A 15,592-nucleotide genomic window follows, 5' to 3' on the forward strand; every position below is an offset into this window, starting at 1 on the left:
GAAGGGGTGCTGCCAATCGCGTGTCGAGTTGGCGTGAAATCCGTCTAATAGGATATAGAAACATATACAATCTGCTAGTTCCCCCTGGAATTCGATTCTATCCACTGCAAGTTTGCTTCCAAAAATATCGAATATCTAAGGAAGCTATCGTTGTTTTTCCTTCAGCTTTAATCGAACTCACAATAAGCTAAAGATGGTTGACTGAAACGTGGGTCATTTTATTTCATGTTTAAAAAACGACTAGAATCGCACAAAAATGTGGAACTGTAAATTGTTAATTTGGGATTGCCACTCAGAAAAATGTTAAAGCATGTAACAAATGTTGAACTACGGGTCGCAAAATTGTTCAAAACACTGGTTTTATTCATTGATTTAAAGCATAACTTTGAACTTATTGTGATGTTCTGTTTGAAGTAGTTGTTGATTTAACAGAATCACATGTGATACTCGCAGTCTCCATACAAAATTCGTCGTTTCTGTTAAATGGCTGAACACAATACTTTTCAAAAAAAAAAAACTTTTGAGAATCTAAAGTATTATTAGTGTTATAAATATTATAAGTATTCATTAACACATAAAATTTGAACTTTGTAGCAAATTAAGCGCATAAATCGCACAGAAAAAACTTGCGAGCAAGTTGGCTTAAATGCCAAACTATGCATTTTCAGCAATGGCAATGGATTCAGCAACCCTAAATTGAATAAATTGTGGTATTTTGGTGCTTGAGACAAACTAATGTTCCGCATTTATGAGATCAAGATGGTGCAGTGTAAGAATATATAAAAGCTTCTTTGGATATCTGTGTTTGTTATAAATTTAGCATTTCTGATCTGTTGAAAATTTACGGTGCGAGCGTTTAAGTTAACCCCCTAAAATATTTATTTTTACCGCCATTAGTTTTGGCTGGTGGCACAGAGAATGTCTGAAAACTGAGTGCTATGCAAAAACATGCGTGCCACTCCGAAATTAGTTATGCGTCTCCCATTATATTCGCAAAGAGTGGGAAACGCACAACTAATTTCGGAGTGGCAATGTGCACGAGACAATTTGTTTTTTGCGCGAGACAAAGCGAGACTATTTCGTGCCAGCACAAAAATTCACTCTAGGAAAATTTCAGCAAGGTATGCGTTTAAGGCAGAGAAGCTTCATAAGTGCTCTGCAAAAACTTAAAGTAGTGGATCTTAATATAATTGGTAAATTCAGAAACATAAGGTGGTAATAAATTATGTTCATCGTGTTTAAAAGTTTTGACATTTATGTATCACTGAAATGAATTCAAGTGGATTTTTGACGCGTGTACGAAACACAAAGAGTAAAAATGAGACAACTTGATACCACGCAGCCCATCGCACATTGCGAATCAGCACTGCCGAGGTGCAAAATAATAACTCATGCACGTTTCTTTTAATTTAAGGTGCTATCTTGCAGCAGCGTGTGTAGCACCGAAAGAGATCTGAGTTGCATCCTGGTAGCATCACCGATAGAGTAATTTCAATTTTTTTCCTACCAAAAGAGTACTTTAATACTAATTTACGTAGAAAGAATGATAATTTTTATAGCACGAGGCTTACCGAGTCAGATAATTACGACGAATGTTCTAAAAATTGAGTTCTGCAACGTGTTGCGTATAACTCTTCATGCAATTTCTCATTGTCATAGTCTGTTTTTCATCATGCCAATCTGTCATGAAACGATCTATTTTCCTGCACTGAATTATGTCATGTCGTAATAGTTATAACGCAGCTGTTACATAATGACTATTACTCAACGCTTTTGCATAACGCAACAGGGATGCTTTTTTATTAAATTGTAACAAAAAAAGTAGTTCGCAATTTGTTGCAGACTTCGATTTTTACAGTACTCTAGTAGTTATCCAGCACGGCAAGCCTCAAGTGTACAGTCCTGTAAAATCATCATTTCGAAGAAGACCACTTGAGGGTATCAAAAGTCCAACTGGGATACATTCACCACTATTTTAGAATTTCTGAAAATTTTAGTGTAATGATTTATTACGCAACTAAAAATAGTTACTTAATGAAAAAGCGTTGCGTTATAGTCACTACGCAACTTATGTCAGTTGCGTAATTACTCTAACAGCAATACGTAATTAAGTGCAGGAAAGTAGTCCGTTCCATGACAGATTGGTGTGATGAAAAACAGCCTATTACGATGAGAAATTGCAATAGTTATTTATGCAACAAGCCGATTGCTGAAAAAATCGAGTTTTGCAACGAGTTGCATACAATATTGGATTGTTTCTGGAGATATTACAAGATATTCAGTATTCCTCAGTTAGGTAGGGTGTGGAATGACTGTCACAAATTTTCACACTTTTATTGCTGATACTTCTTTCATAAACAGACGAGGTAAGATGCCGCTAGTAATTTTCTACCATATTGCAAGTTATTCATGTACTAAATTGCATACACATAAGTAAAGGGTGTCCACGATGAAATTTCCACACACAAAATTGATTCGCAAAATTCGAGTTTTCATCCGATTGCCATCAAATTTTCAGGGATTGATAAATAACTATTAAACTTCATTTTACCATTTTACTCGCATTTTATTTACAGTCCATACGCAGATGCCTGCACCTTGGCCTTAACCCCGGCCATAAGATTCTGCACAACCTGTGAATCAACCGTTTTTTGCATGTAAACCCATACTTTCTTCAGTTCCTCGACTGTCTTCAATACTTTCAGCACGTCCTTGGAGTAGTGGCATGAGGCCAAATCCGGCCAGAAGATTGTTGGGACGTTGTGGGCCTTCAGGAGAGGAAGCAGCCGCTTCTGGAGGCGCTCTTTCATGTACACCTGTCCGTTCATCGTGCCCTGGGTCACGAAAGGTGCACTCCGCTTCCCGCACGTGCAAATGGCTTTCCAAACCAGGAGTTTCTTCGCAAATTTGGACATCTTCTGAGTGTGGACATGCTCCGGAACGCTGAACTTGTCCTTGGCCATGAAAAACAGGTTGCCGGGGATCTGTTTGAAGTCGGCCTTCACATATGTTTCGTCGTCCATGATGCAGCATTCAACTGCAGCATGTTGAGGTACAACTTCCTGGCACGGGTATTGGCGGACTTGTTCTGCTTCTCGTCGCGATTAAGGGCCTTTTGTACCTTGAACGTTCGAAGCCCAGCCTTAGTTTTGGCCTTATGGACAAAACTTCGGCTTAGGTGCAGGTTCTTAGCCGCATCCCGAATGGAAGCGTTCGGGTTTCGGTTGAAGGCCCCAACTACGCGGTTGTGATTTTTGGTGTTGTACGGAATACTTTTTCCTTCACTTCTGGGCTTCCGATCGGTGGTCAATCGTTCCTCGAACCGCTTAATCACTCGCGACATCGTGGAATTCGCGATTCCCAACATTTTAGCGATGGAACGATGCGAGAGATCCTTGTTTTCGTGATGAATGCGCAAGATTTTATCACGCACGAGCTGTTCTTTCGACTCCATTTACGCGAGTTTTGATCACAGGACTTTAAAACTTGCAGGATGTAAACAATGTACTATGAACTAAATCCACCCAAATTTTCATTAAATTCTACCCAACGGTTAAAAAGTGGCAATTTCATCGTGGACACCCTTTATACACGTACCGCCCCTTAACGCTTCCGTCTATTTTGATAATGAGCTCACAAATTCTACTGCCACCTATACGTCCGCAAGACTCAGAATCCTTCACGGTCAACTCCCCGCATAATTATAAACCATATTCATACTGTTCCCCATACCATTCTTAACCATTTGCAACCACGTTTGAATAATTCCCTTAAACATCCAAATAAACAATATATCAACCCTACCGGTAACGGTTTTAACAGTTTGGTGAACAGTTATCCGGAAAATAACAATATGGGGAATAGGCGGTTAAGTTATGTAACCATTTAAAAACGCTGATTTTTTCGAACATTTTTTTTCGAAAACAATTTGCCAAATGACCAGTTTACCATCCATTTTCTGCACAATTCACTGTAACCCAAACAGTTGCAGAATTGTTAAACTGTAACCTTGAAACGAATAATGTATGTATAATGATTGATTTACTGTGCGTTATTGTTTTTTAACCGTATATTATAATGTGTGTATGTGTTTATACCATAAGATTTTACTGCATGTACCTCCTGTTTTGATGTTTCTTGATAAAAATGAATAAACAAAAGTAATGTTGGAATTGCCTTTTTTAACTGGTTTATTTCACGAATGTACGAAGTGATTGTTAGGTGATTGCTGTTCATCGTTCTGTCATGTAAAACACTTCTTTTCGATGATCCATCCAACTTGCATCACCAAAAATCTTTTCCCTGCGGGCCAATGGAAGCTCCTGGTGGCTGCCTCATCTTCGTGCACGTCATCAAAAGAAATCATGTTCTACCGGAGAAAAAAAAGAGATGTAAAAAAAAACATTACATATATACAAAAACTTACCAATTACGAGGTCGCTAAGGTTGCTGCCGTGGGAGGTGGCCATTCGACTCTACTCGTGTCATTTCCACTCTCCTTCTATCGATGATTCTGCACATATAATTCCAAATGAATAAGGAATTCTCCAATCGGAAATTTACCACACATCCGCGATTCGATTGCCGGGGAAAGACGATTTTTTCGTCTCCGTGGGCACATGATACCGAAGCGATAATTAAAAACTGAATTGTTGTGAGCTGTAACAGGATTTAGACAGGAACTGATGGCGCGGAGCAACGTATTTGGCACTCTAGAGCACTCTTAATATTGGAACATTTTTTTCATTCATTTTTTCACTGAAAGGTAAATACAACAGCAGGCACGCTTAAAAAATTCTACATAACGGCTAGTTCAACTGAACTTTTGGAACTTATGGAAACTTATGAGTTTCAAATAACACATTTTCACAAATCTCGTTGAAAAATCTATTTACATTTGAGTAAATTCAATTCTGCGGTTCACTATGTGTGTGAAGTAGGATTAAACGCCAGTTTAAAAGTTACAAAGCTGTTGTGTTATTTTGAAACGTGTTCAGAAAATAACAATTTGCCAAACTGTTAGTTATAAGTAATGTATAGTGAAATGCATATGTGAAAGTGTGTTGCGAAATATTATTACGAACCATTGAACGAAATGTAAAGTTACATTTCAACTATTTCTCCTTAGTTTCCATTCTCATACCGTTCAACCATGTCTGTACAATATGATTTATTATGATAATTTGATATACATTAGACATACAATTATTTATAGTTGAAACCTAAAACTCTTTTATTGTTCAACGTAAAAGCAACTGTTCATGATACATTAACCACTTCGGTTAGAAGAACTTTACTGTTTGAAATGTTTGACAAATTGTGTTTTTCTATGCGGGTAGCTTCTAATTCTACGATCCAAATCCGTCTAAATTCAGGTCGTCAAATGAAGAAATGCAATAAATTAGTTATGTAGGTAATCCGACGTCGAATTGATAAATTTCAAAACAGTACTGAAAAGTGCTACTTTTCGGTACTGTTATTGGTGCTGAAAAGTAACACTTTTCAACATTGCTTGTATCGGTGGGAAAAGTAGGTCATTATGTTGGTCATTCCCTTGCAAAAAGTAGGTCTATATGTAACCGAATTGCAAAAAGGTAATATTAAATACATACAATGTTAACTGGGATGTTGTACTCCAGGAGTGCATTTAGAACCGCATTGCCCTACCTACCTACATGCTTATGCTCTGTGTGTGTGATTTGACCAATTGGATGGTAATTGCGGGAAGTGCGAAACGAAGCGGAAAACCAAAAATAAAAAGATTCCTTCTTCAAAACATCTTTTACACGCTCTCGCGAGTATGAGGAAGAAACAATAGCAACAGCCTAAATACGAACGTCGGGGCATTTGCGGTGAAAAGAGTGTGCTATCGACAATTATTGGCGCGAATCTCTTCGTCATTGCACTCGGTGGGCAATACTGCCCATGAAAGCAAAACAGTCCCATATGGAATTTTGAAGCAAGACCTTTTTTTATCGCAATCATCGTAGTAAGCACTTTTTTTAAAGTTTTGTGGAAAATATAAATTTACTAGAGATTTCTGAACATTTGTGTGAGAAAACAAATTTTAAACTTTGAGCGTTATTTTCTCAAAACCTACATTTTTCCATATAGGACAATCATAACTTTACGCGCAGTATAGGGCTACTTTAAACGTAGGTTTCCAAATTGGCTTCGAAATTGCATTTTCCACCACAATTTGAGCGCGGCTTTTCCACCGTTCGTCCGGACCGAAGTAGGCAATATGTAGGGTATTGGGCATCTCCAAGAGCGCGCGCGCGCTCGAGTTCCGCAAGCGCTAGAAAAAGTTTTATAGTTTTTCGGTGGATTACTCTAATTAGTCGCGCGCCATTGATCGCCGGTCGATGATCGATGACTCTCACTTTGTAGCAATCCACGGCTGGCTGGCATGATGATTCCCGCTTCGTTCGGTTCCATTCGCTACGGATGGAGACCGGAGGCACAGATAAACATACGCAACACTGGGAAAAATTTTTGCTTGAAATCCATCACTCGCCTCACACCGTCATCATCTAGTGAGCATACGACATAACAAATTTGAAGTGATCGATAATTGTGTGGTCGATGGACAACTCGTTAGTGTTACGTCTGCTTATCTGTGCTGGAGGCGTAGGTTTTAACTGACTGGCTGACATCTAATGGTTTTTATTTTCACCGAAAAAATAGGTGCATCGCGTCTGCTTCGTCATCACCGCAATGCCCACTAGATGGATACTTCTGTTCCTGGCAACGGCCGCTGCCATAGGTACCTACGTGCACGCTTGGCGACCCTGTCCGGAGTTGGACGCTGCGATCAAACTTCCCTGCCGGTGAGTACTTCTAACTGCTAATTCCATACACGGTGCTTTATTTATCGTCGATATTTAAAAAAATAGCCATAAACACATAAAATGCCAGTTTATTCATATAGTCATTCGCATTTCCAAACGACCTATGGCAGCATCCATTTATTACGTAACGCTAAATTGGAAATTTTTGACCCCCTCCCCCCCTTCGTAACGCTTTTTATATGAAAATTTTTAATTTTTCATATGAGCCATAACGCTTGAGCCTACTCCCCCCTCCCCCTTGAGCGTTACGTAATTTGTGGATGCCGCCTATCTAGCATTGAGAGATTTTCTTTGTTTGCTTTCTCTTTAATCAATAACTGAATCACGTCACCCTCTTTTTTGGCATTACGTCCTCACTGGGAAAGAAGGTGCTTCTCAGCTTAGTGTTCAATGAGCACTAGGGCAGTTCTAAAATTGAAAAAAAAAATCTCGCATATCTTCTTCACCATCCTTACCATAGAATAGTGTTCTGTGAAAAGTTCAGCTTTCTAGGTGGTGATTTAACGGTGGCCCAAAGAAGATGTAAGTTTATATGAAAATTACTATGGAGTAATCTTCCATACACGTTAATACTGGAATGTGAGTAACAACTTATCATCCCATAGTGAAAACTCGTTCTACAAACCAGCATGAAGACATTTGCTGAAGAGAGAAATTCAATTCGATGTATAGCAGAAGAAATGTTCATGAATTTGTTTTCTATTATTCAGCATCATTATGGGATTATAATCCTGCAAACGTCTACAAAAATCTAAAACAAAATTAGCTCAAAAGGAATTTGTTTCTTCAGCAACATCCTTCATTAAGGTTTGAAGAATGAGTTTTCACTATGGGATGAATTTTGTACTTACATTACAGTACTAACGTGTTTGGAACATTTTTCAAAACTTCTTCATAGTAATTTCCGTAGAAACCTACATTGTCCTTGTGCCACTTTCAACTCGCCACCTAGAAAGCCAAAAACTTCACAGAATACTATGTTTATGGTAAGGATGATAAGAAAGAAATAGGAAATTGGATCTTTGAACTAATGACTAATTCTTTTTGGTAATAACGATAAATGAAGCACCGCGTCATTCCAATAACTAACTCCCCGTACATGAGATTTTGAGTAGGTACTAACCGTCGCCACATGCAAACGTATGGTTATTTCTTAGTCAGGTTGTTATGCATCAATTAACGTGCCAGTTTTTTGGACATCGATGCCCTTGAAATTTGAATGGGAGGTTTTTGGAGCGGCGAGAGCAAATTGAACGAACCCTGAGGCAACGGTAGCTGCGCGCTGCGCTGTATTAGGGCATTTAACAGCCAAATGCGAGCGAAACATTGAAACAATGTAGGATGGTCAAGCTGGGTATTATAATATTACTTTTTTTTGTTTTCATCATCCGTTCGATGGAAGTATTTACATTCTCTGCGCTTGAACTTGGTTAGTGGAAAGTGTGAGTAATTGACAGTGATGACAATGAAGCGTGGGTCAGTTCACCTTGCTCTTTTCAGTCTATATATGGTTGCTTACTGGAGATATTCATAGTTTGAATACATCAAAGATTAATTTGAATTTCAGATATACACTAAAATCACTCTTTACGAAGTCTTTTTTTTACGTAAATTCAATTTACTATATTCAACATGCTAACAACATACATATTGAAAGCTACACAGCAACAAATTCCTAATTTTACAAGGCACGTAAACTTTTATGATTGTCATGTAAATGAGCTAGAACTGAACATTTCACGATAAAACATGTAAACTGCCTCATTGCATTCAGAAATGCTTGCAATCTTGAACGAAACTGAAACATTTCATGATCTTGCATCCAACATTCGCCAATATTGGATGCTTTCTTGCATCTTGAAAGTGATTAGACGCTAAATATTCTAAATATTACCAGCTTTATTGTCACCCATTTCCTCCATTGTATATTGATCCCAAAGCCATATTAAGGAAGACAAAAATGTTTGCGTTTAAACCGTCAGTTTCAGATATATGTCTTCGGGATAGTTTCTCATATTTTTCAGACATTTTTTTTAAGAAATGTGAAATTAGGGTGGTCCACGTGGTTTGGAGATCAGAATATAAACATTTTTGCTGATGCAATACAATGTTTTAGAACAACCAATTTGGAGCAATTTTGCTGAAGATCCCAAATATATATCCCTAATGGTTCGCGAGTTAAACAAATAAGTTAAAGTTGTCCTGAAATTTTTTTTCTCGATAACTTTTTATGCGATAGTTCCTTACAAAAACTCTGTTCCAAGCACTTTCAGCACTTTTGATTTCGCAACTTTTTGTTGGAGAAACCACTGTTCTATCTCTTATGGTTGTTCATCGAAATGCTGCTTCTAACTTCCGATCACCTCGCATTCGTCCATCACAACTCAAGTAACATTTGTTTAAAGCCATATCTAGGAAGACAGAAATGTTTGCTTCTAAACCGTCAGTTTTAGATGTACAGTCAAACCTTCATGAGTCGATATTGAAGGGACCATCGACTCATGGAAATATCGAGTCATGGAACAGCTTTTTATTTGACAACTGTCTGAAGGGACCATCATAGTAACCATGATTGTTTTGTTTTTAGTATGGCTCGATGAGTCGATATCGAGTAATGGAACATCGGCTCATGGAGGGTTAACTGTATGATGTCTTCGGGATAGTTTCTCCATTTTTTTCAGAATTTTTTTTAAGTAATGTGAAATTAGGGTGGCCCACGTGGTTTAGGAGATCATAATATGAATTTTTTGCTGATGCATTTTGAGCAATACAATGTTCTACAATGTTTTAGAATAATTAATTTAGAGCAACTTTGCTGAAGAACTTTAATTCATATCTCTTATGGTTCACGAGTTAGGATTTTTTTAAACAAATAAGTAAAGGTGGTCCTGAAAAATCAGTTTTTTTTGATAACTTTTTATGCGATAATAAAAACTTTATGCGATACAAAAACTTTGTTCCAAGCACTTTTAGCACTTTTGATTTTGCAACTTTTTACTGAAGAAACCATTATTGCAGAGTTCAGGTTGTTCATCGAAATGATGCTTCTACCTTTCGATCACCTCGCATTTGTCCATCACAACTCAAGTAACATTGGCAGCTGAATAACAGCTTATTCAGTTACCTACCTTGATACCTTGATGGCTACAGCGTATCGTCACGCCATTGCTGGGCGTATTGTAGAGCTCCATCTTCATCGATCTTGGGCGAAACTTCTAAGCTGGTTACGTAGTCCGTAAAAGGCCCTATTCGCAGCCGCAACACGTCTTTTCACTTTGCGGGAAACGTCGTTGTCACATGCCACAAGCGTTCCAAGGTAAACAAATTCATCAACAACTTCGAACACATTCTCATCAAACACTACCTCAGCACCTACACCACCAAGCCTGACTCTATCTCTACCTGCAACCATGTACTTGGTTTTGGTAGAATTAATGGTCAGGCCCATCCTCGCTGTCTCCCTCTTCAGAGGCACGAAGGCCTCTTCCACTGACCTGCGATCGATTCCAATAAGGTCTATATCGTCCGCAAAGCCATGGAGCATGTGCGACCTTGTCATAATACTGACATTTCTCAGCACGCCAGATCTCCTAATAGCACCCTCGAGTGCAATGTTGAACAGTAAATTCGAAAGTGCGTCTCCCTGCTTCAACCTGTCTAACGGCACGAACGAGGTTGACACCTCGTGTGCGATCCGAACACTTGATTTCGAACCATCCAGCGTACCACGTATCAGCCTAATTAGTTTCGCCGGAAAACCATGTTCAGACATTATCTGCCAAAGCTCATTTATTTTCACTGAGTCGTACGCCGCCTTGACATCAATAAACAGATAATGAGTCTGCAAGTTATACTCCCGAAATTTATGTAGGATCATTCGCAAGCTAAACATCTGGTCCGTTGTGGAATGGCCCTCACGAAAACCAGCTTGATATTCGCAGACGAAGGACTCCTCGAGGGGTCTCAGTCTGTTGAACAGGATGCGCAACAGAATTTTGTACGCCGAATTCAGAAGGGTAATTCCACTGTAATTGGCACACTCCAGACTGTGCCCTTTCTTGTAGATTGGGCGTATGAGGCCATCCAGCCAGTCGGTGGGCAATTCTTCGTCCTCTCATACTTTCAGAAGTACTCGATGGATCGACTGATAAAGCTGCTCACTTTCGTGCTTGAGAAGTTCGACCGGGATTTCGTCCTTCCCAGCAGCCTTACAGTTCTTCAGCTCGCTGATAGCATTTTTAACCTCTCCTATGGTCGGTGGGTCCACAGCTTGATCGTCATCATCAATGTTCATCCTGTTTCTCGCTACATTTCCATTTTAACCGTTCAACTATTGTTGAAAGTGCTCCTTCCACCTGGCAGCCACCGCCGTTTTATCGGTCAGCAAATTCCCTTCTCGGATTCTGGCGACATTCTTCATGTCTGTCACTCTTCATCGAACCAGTCATTTCGTCTTCGTCGTTGATCAGTGCCAATCACTTCCCGCGCCGTTGTTATCACAGCTTCGTAGATAGGGTCCCACAGACTGTCGACGTCTCCAGCAACGTTGATTCTTCCCAACTGCTCGTCTAATTGTTGACGGTACTGTGCAGCTATCCCATCAGTCGACAAGCGTTGTATATTGAAGCGCAGCGTTCTGTTTGTTGTGGAACTCGTGACGCTGGATAATCGCGCCCGAATTTTAGCTATTACGAGATAATGATCCGAGTCGATATTGAGGCCTTGCAAGGTCCTGACATTCATGACATCTGAGAAATGTCGCCCATCAACCAGCACGTGGTCTATTTGGGAGCAGGCATCGCCACTCGGGTGTCGCCAGGTATGTTTACGCCACGGATATTATTTCGTAGTAGGTACTGTTGTTTGCCATCCTTCTAGCAGCAGCGAAGGTTACTAGCCGCAGGCCATTATCATTGGTAACGGAATGAAGGCTTTCCGTTCCAATGACGGGTCGGAAGAAATATTCTTTCCCGATCTGCGCATTTGCGTCGCCGATGACTATCTTGACGTCTTGTTTAGGGCACTCTCCGTAGGCCTCATCCAGGCTCTCATAGAACTCATCCTTCATGTCATCGGGCTTATCGTTCGTTGGCGCATATATGCTGATCAAGCTGTAGTTGAAGAACTTGCCTTTCATTCTTTACACACAGATTCGGTCGCTTACCGGTTTCCACCGAATAATTCCCTTCATCTGCTTCCCAATCACTATGAAGCCAACTCCACGTTCTGCTCTGTCGCCACCGCTGTAGTAGATGTGGTACTTGAATAAAGTGTTGGCGATAGGATCCACCGCTCGGATTTCGCGTTCTCCGGTTCTCGGCAAGCGTACTTCCTGGATAGCTGCCACGTTCACGCCGACATTCTGCAGTTCACGAGCCAGGAGCCCAACACGCGCGGGTTCATTCAAAGTTCTCACGTTCGAAGATCCAACTTTCCAATCGTTGTCCTTTATTCGTTGCCAGGTCTATTGCGTAAAATCAATCCGTTTGCTCTACTTTTGCCTTTCTTGGTTGGTGAAGAGTCTTCGATAGGCCACCTAACCAGGGTTGCACTACCTACATCGTGCTAGAGTGGCTGCCTACTCGGTGCTGACACAATACAGCATTGTCCGTTTGTTGTTTACATGATGTCCACGGTCATAGTCATCACAACCATCCACCTTTATCAGGGCTTTAGACCTTTAGCTCTGGTTCTCAATAGTTTCAAGTTCTTTTAGACATGCTACTATGGTAAGCCGTCATGCGCTAGCGGTGTTCAGTTAAAATACTATTTATACAGCCCATTTCAGCTGAATTAACTCTTATTCAGCCACCAATGTTACATCGGTATGCTCCTATCTTTATTACTGTAGGGGAACATGGCCCAATACGCACTGATGGGGTAAAATGGCTCGACTCATAGAACCATTCCTTGAATGATTTATTTTGAATTCTTAGCCAAACGATGTTTAAACATGCCTATCCAAAATTTACTGCTACAAGCTTCGGAGATAAACTCATAGGTTTTCCTCTATTTCCTGGTTGAATTCACTTTTTTACTTTTTGATTAAGTTTTAAGCTATTACGATTTCTTTATTGACGAATAAGCGCTTCCATGAATAGAACGATTTCTTTGACAAAAATCGTTGGTAATGGAAAATACTAGGATAAGGCTTTGTATGATTAAGTTCTTCAAACGAATTTTTATTTCTCTCTCTGAAATGAAAAAGTTCTGAACTCGGAAATGATTAGTTTTCAGTGAAAATCTACCAAAAACCATAAAAAAATAGGTGTGTCAAAATCAAACTTGAACAAATCGATTGTGTCATAATCTGTCTGCTCCTTTTCATTGATTCCTAATTTAATTTACTCACGTAATATCCCCAAAATGTTCGAAGTCCAGCCGAAAATAAAAGAAGAGGTAACACAACAGCCGCTATTAATCCCAATCGCGCTCAAACTGTTATAATCCACTTTACGGATAACCGAATTTCCTGACCCCTTTCATTTAAAATTCATATACGCGCGAGCAAAACAAACCACCCAATCCGTCGGAGGCCCCGTGTGGTGAGGCAGACATCTTCCACCCGAGTTCTGAGCTATTGCCGTGGAGTATCAGTTTGAAACAACCGCCGCATCATTAGCTGGAGCCTTCACCCCACACTAGAAGAACGGTACCCCATATGGTCCGAGCACACAAGCATTTCCTCGTCCCCCATGCCATGGTCGCCATCTCTTTCACTTCTTTTCACAGACCTCGCAGACAATTATGCCCCCATCCCCCTCTCCCCTTTCGATCGCTAGAAGCAACCGTTGATTGGAACTTCATAATTGCGTAAAGAAAGATAGATTTGGCCAAAATAATAGGCCCAAAATAGATGCAAATAGGCCCCATACGTACTCCGAATAATTGCAAAACATGTCTGATTCGTTTTTTTTGTTTCACGTTCACGTGTTTTCCCAACGGCGTGATGTTTTGGAACGGGTGGCCGGCCAAGTGCCGAAGCAGAAAATTACGTGTCCATTGAAGCGTCGCGCACTTTCAGAACTAGGTTATGACTCTCTTTAGTAAGGCGTCGTGGTTTCACTCTCGTCGGCGCGCGGAATAAAATAATAATCAAAGTGGTGGGCAAGTGAGTGGAGTTCAGGGGCGGATCCAAGGGAGGGGTGGCGATAAAAAAAATAATGGGGATTCTGCCAAAAACTCAAAAGGTTCATGTCATGAATTCGACAAGTTATATAGAAATTTATCAATCCTGGAATTCTCTGAAGATTTCGTCAAAGAATTTTATAAGAGATAGCTCCACATAATCTCCATGAATTTTTCCTGAGGTTCCTCTTTACACTCCTCAAGATATTATTTTCTAGATTCTTCAACAAACAAACAAATATTCTTCAAAACATAAGAAATTGCTTCAAGCATTGTTTCAGGAGTTCTAGCAAAGACTATTGGAAAATTTGTAGGAATTCCTCAACGTACTCATCTGAATTTACACCGTCGCGATTTTTTTTTATGAAAGTTTGTAAACTTTTCCCCTTTGAACTCGATCAGGAATTACTACTGGAAATTCGTTTTAAGAATTATATTATATCAGGAGCCACTTCAATATATTATCCCTAGGAAAATTCACCCTGTTCTTTTCTTCAGAGATGTTCAGCTATTCCTCAAGATATTTCTCTACAAATTGCTCCTGATAATATAATTCTTTTGTGATGCTGCCATGCATTCACTTATGAACTCTTGCTTATTAAGTTTCTCTAAAATTGTCTATGAAAATTCTTTGAAATAAACCTGAGAATAATAAAAAAATCAATAATTTAGGGGCACCTCAAAGAATACTTTCAGAGATTCTACCAGGAAATTCCTTTTTATTTCCTTCTGTAATTCTTTCAGAAATCACACCAGACTGAATCCTTTAACCCGTATAGGCCTGAGTGAAAGCAAAATTACTAAAACCCTTACCACTCAGCGAGTTCTTAACGGATTCAAATAATGTCACATATCTAGTTTCTAGAAGAGGCCAGAGTAACTTGGGAATACTCATGCAGCCGCAGTTATTGCGGTGGATTACTGGGTCAAGTCGGGTAAAAAAAGGTGATTTTTAGGGACATGCCAAGTTATCTTTATTTATTTCCAATGGCAATCATTTTAATTTGCATAAATCATTAAAATCTGATACTCAACATTATAAATTAAGAGTTTTGCACCGTTTAGAGTGTACCAGATGCGACCACTTGGACTTGATGCCCTGAAGAACCGGCTTTAGATTTGTTAGGTACTAAACCGTTTCAAATTTCTTAAAGTATAGATCGAACATAATAGTTCACTAACATGCTTTTTTTAAGCTTGACACAGATGTTAAACTACAAATTTTGCACTTTATCATAAATTTGAGGCATCCCGGGGACCCGAAAATGGTCATTTATAGAATCAATCGAATGCAGTTGGCACTATTATTCAATTTAATCGATTATCAGAAGGTTTACGCTGATACGTTTTTCTTAAAACTCATTGATATAGTGGCCACATTATAGCCGATTCTGGAAATTATCTGTGACTTGAAATTTGCCTACCTCCAGGGGCACAGAAGCACAGAACTCCCGACCTGACCCAGTGATCCACCGCAATAACTCTGGCCATATGAACATTCCCAAGATCCTTTTACCACTTTTAGAAACAAGATAGGTGTACCAGTATACTGACAAAAAATAATTGTTTTTTTTTTTTTTTTTTTTTTTTTTTTTTTTTTTTTTTTTTTTTTT

The 15,592-nt window shown here is 39.5% G+C and overlaps 1 protein-coding gene across 1 annotated transcript in view; it reads left to right on the forward strand.

Annotated features, from left to right (window-relative positions):
• LOC5577652 (protein artichoke) overlaps positions 1-15,592 on the forward strand; it is a 95,988-nt gene that overhangs the window by 38,233 nt on the left and 42,163 nt on the right. Inside the window, exon 2 of the mRNA XM_001656600.2 lies at positions 6,688-6,830. Coding sequence (XP_001656650.2) covers positions 6,718-6,830 — 113 coding nt within the window. The 5' untranslated portion in view covers positions 6,688-6,717. The remainder of the gene's footprint in view (positions 1-6,687; positions 6,831-15,592) is intronic.

This window comes from Aedes aegypti, chromosome 1 (assembly GCF_002204515.2).
Source record: "Aedes aegypti strain LVP_AGWG chromosome 1, AaegL5.0 Primary Assembly, whole genome shotgun sequence".
Lineage (NCBI taxonomy): Eukaryota > Metazoa > Arthropoda > Insecta > Diptera > Culicidae > Aedes > Aedes aegypti.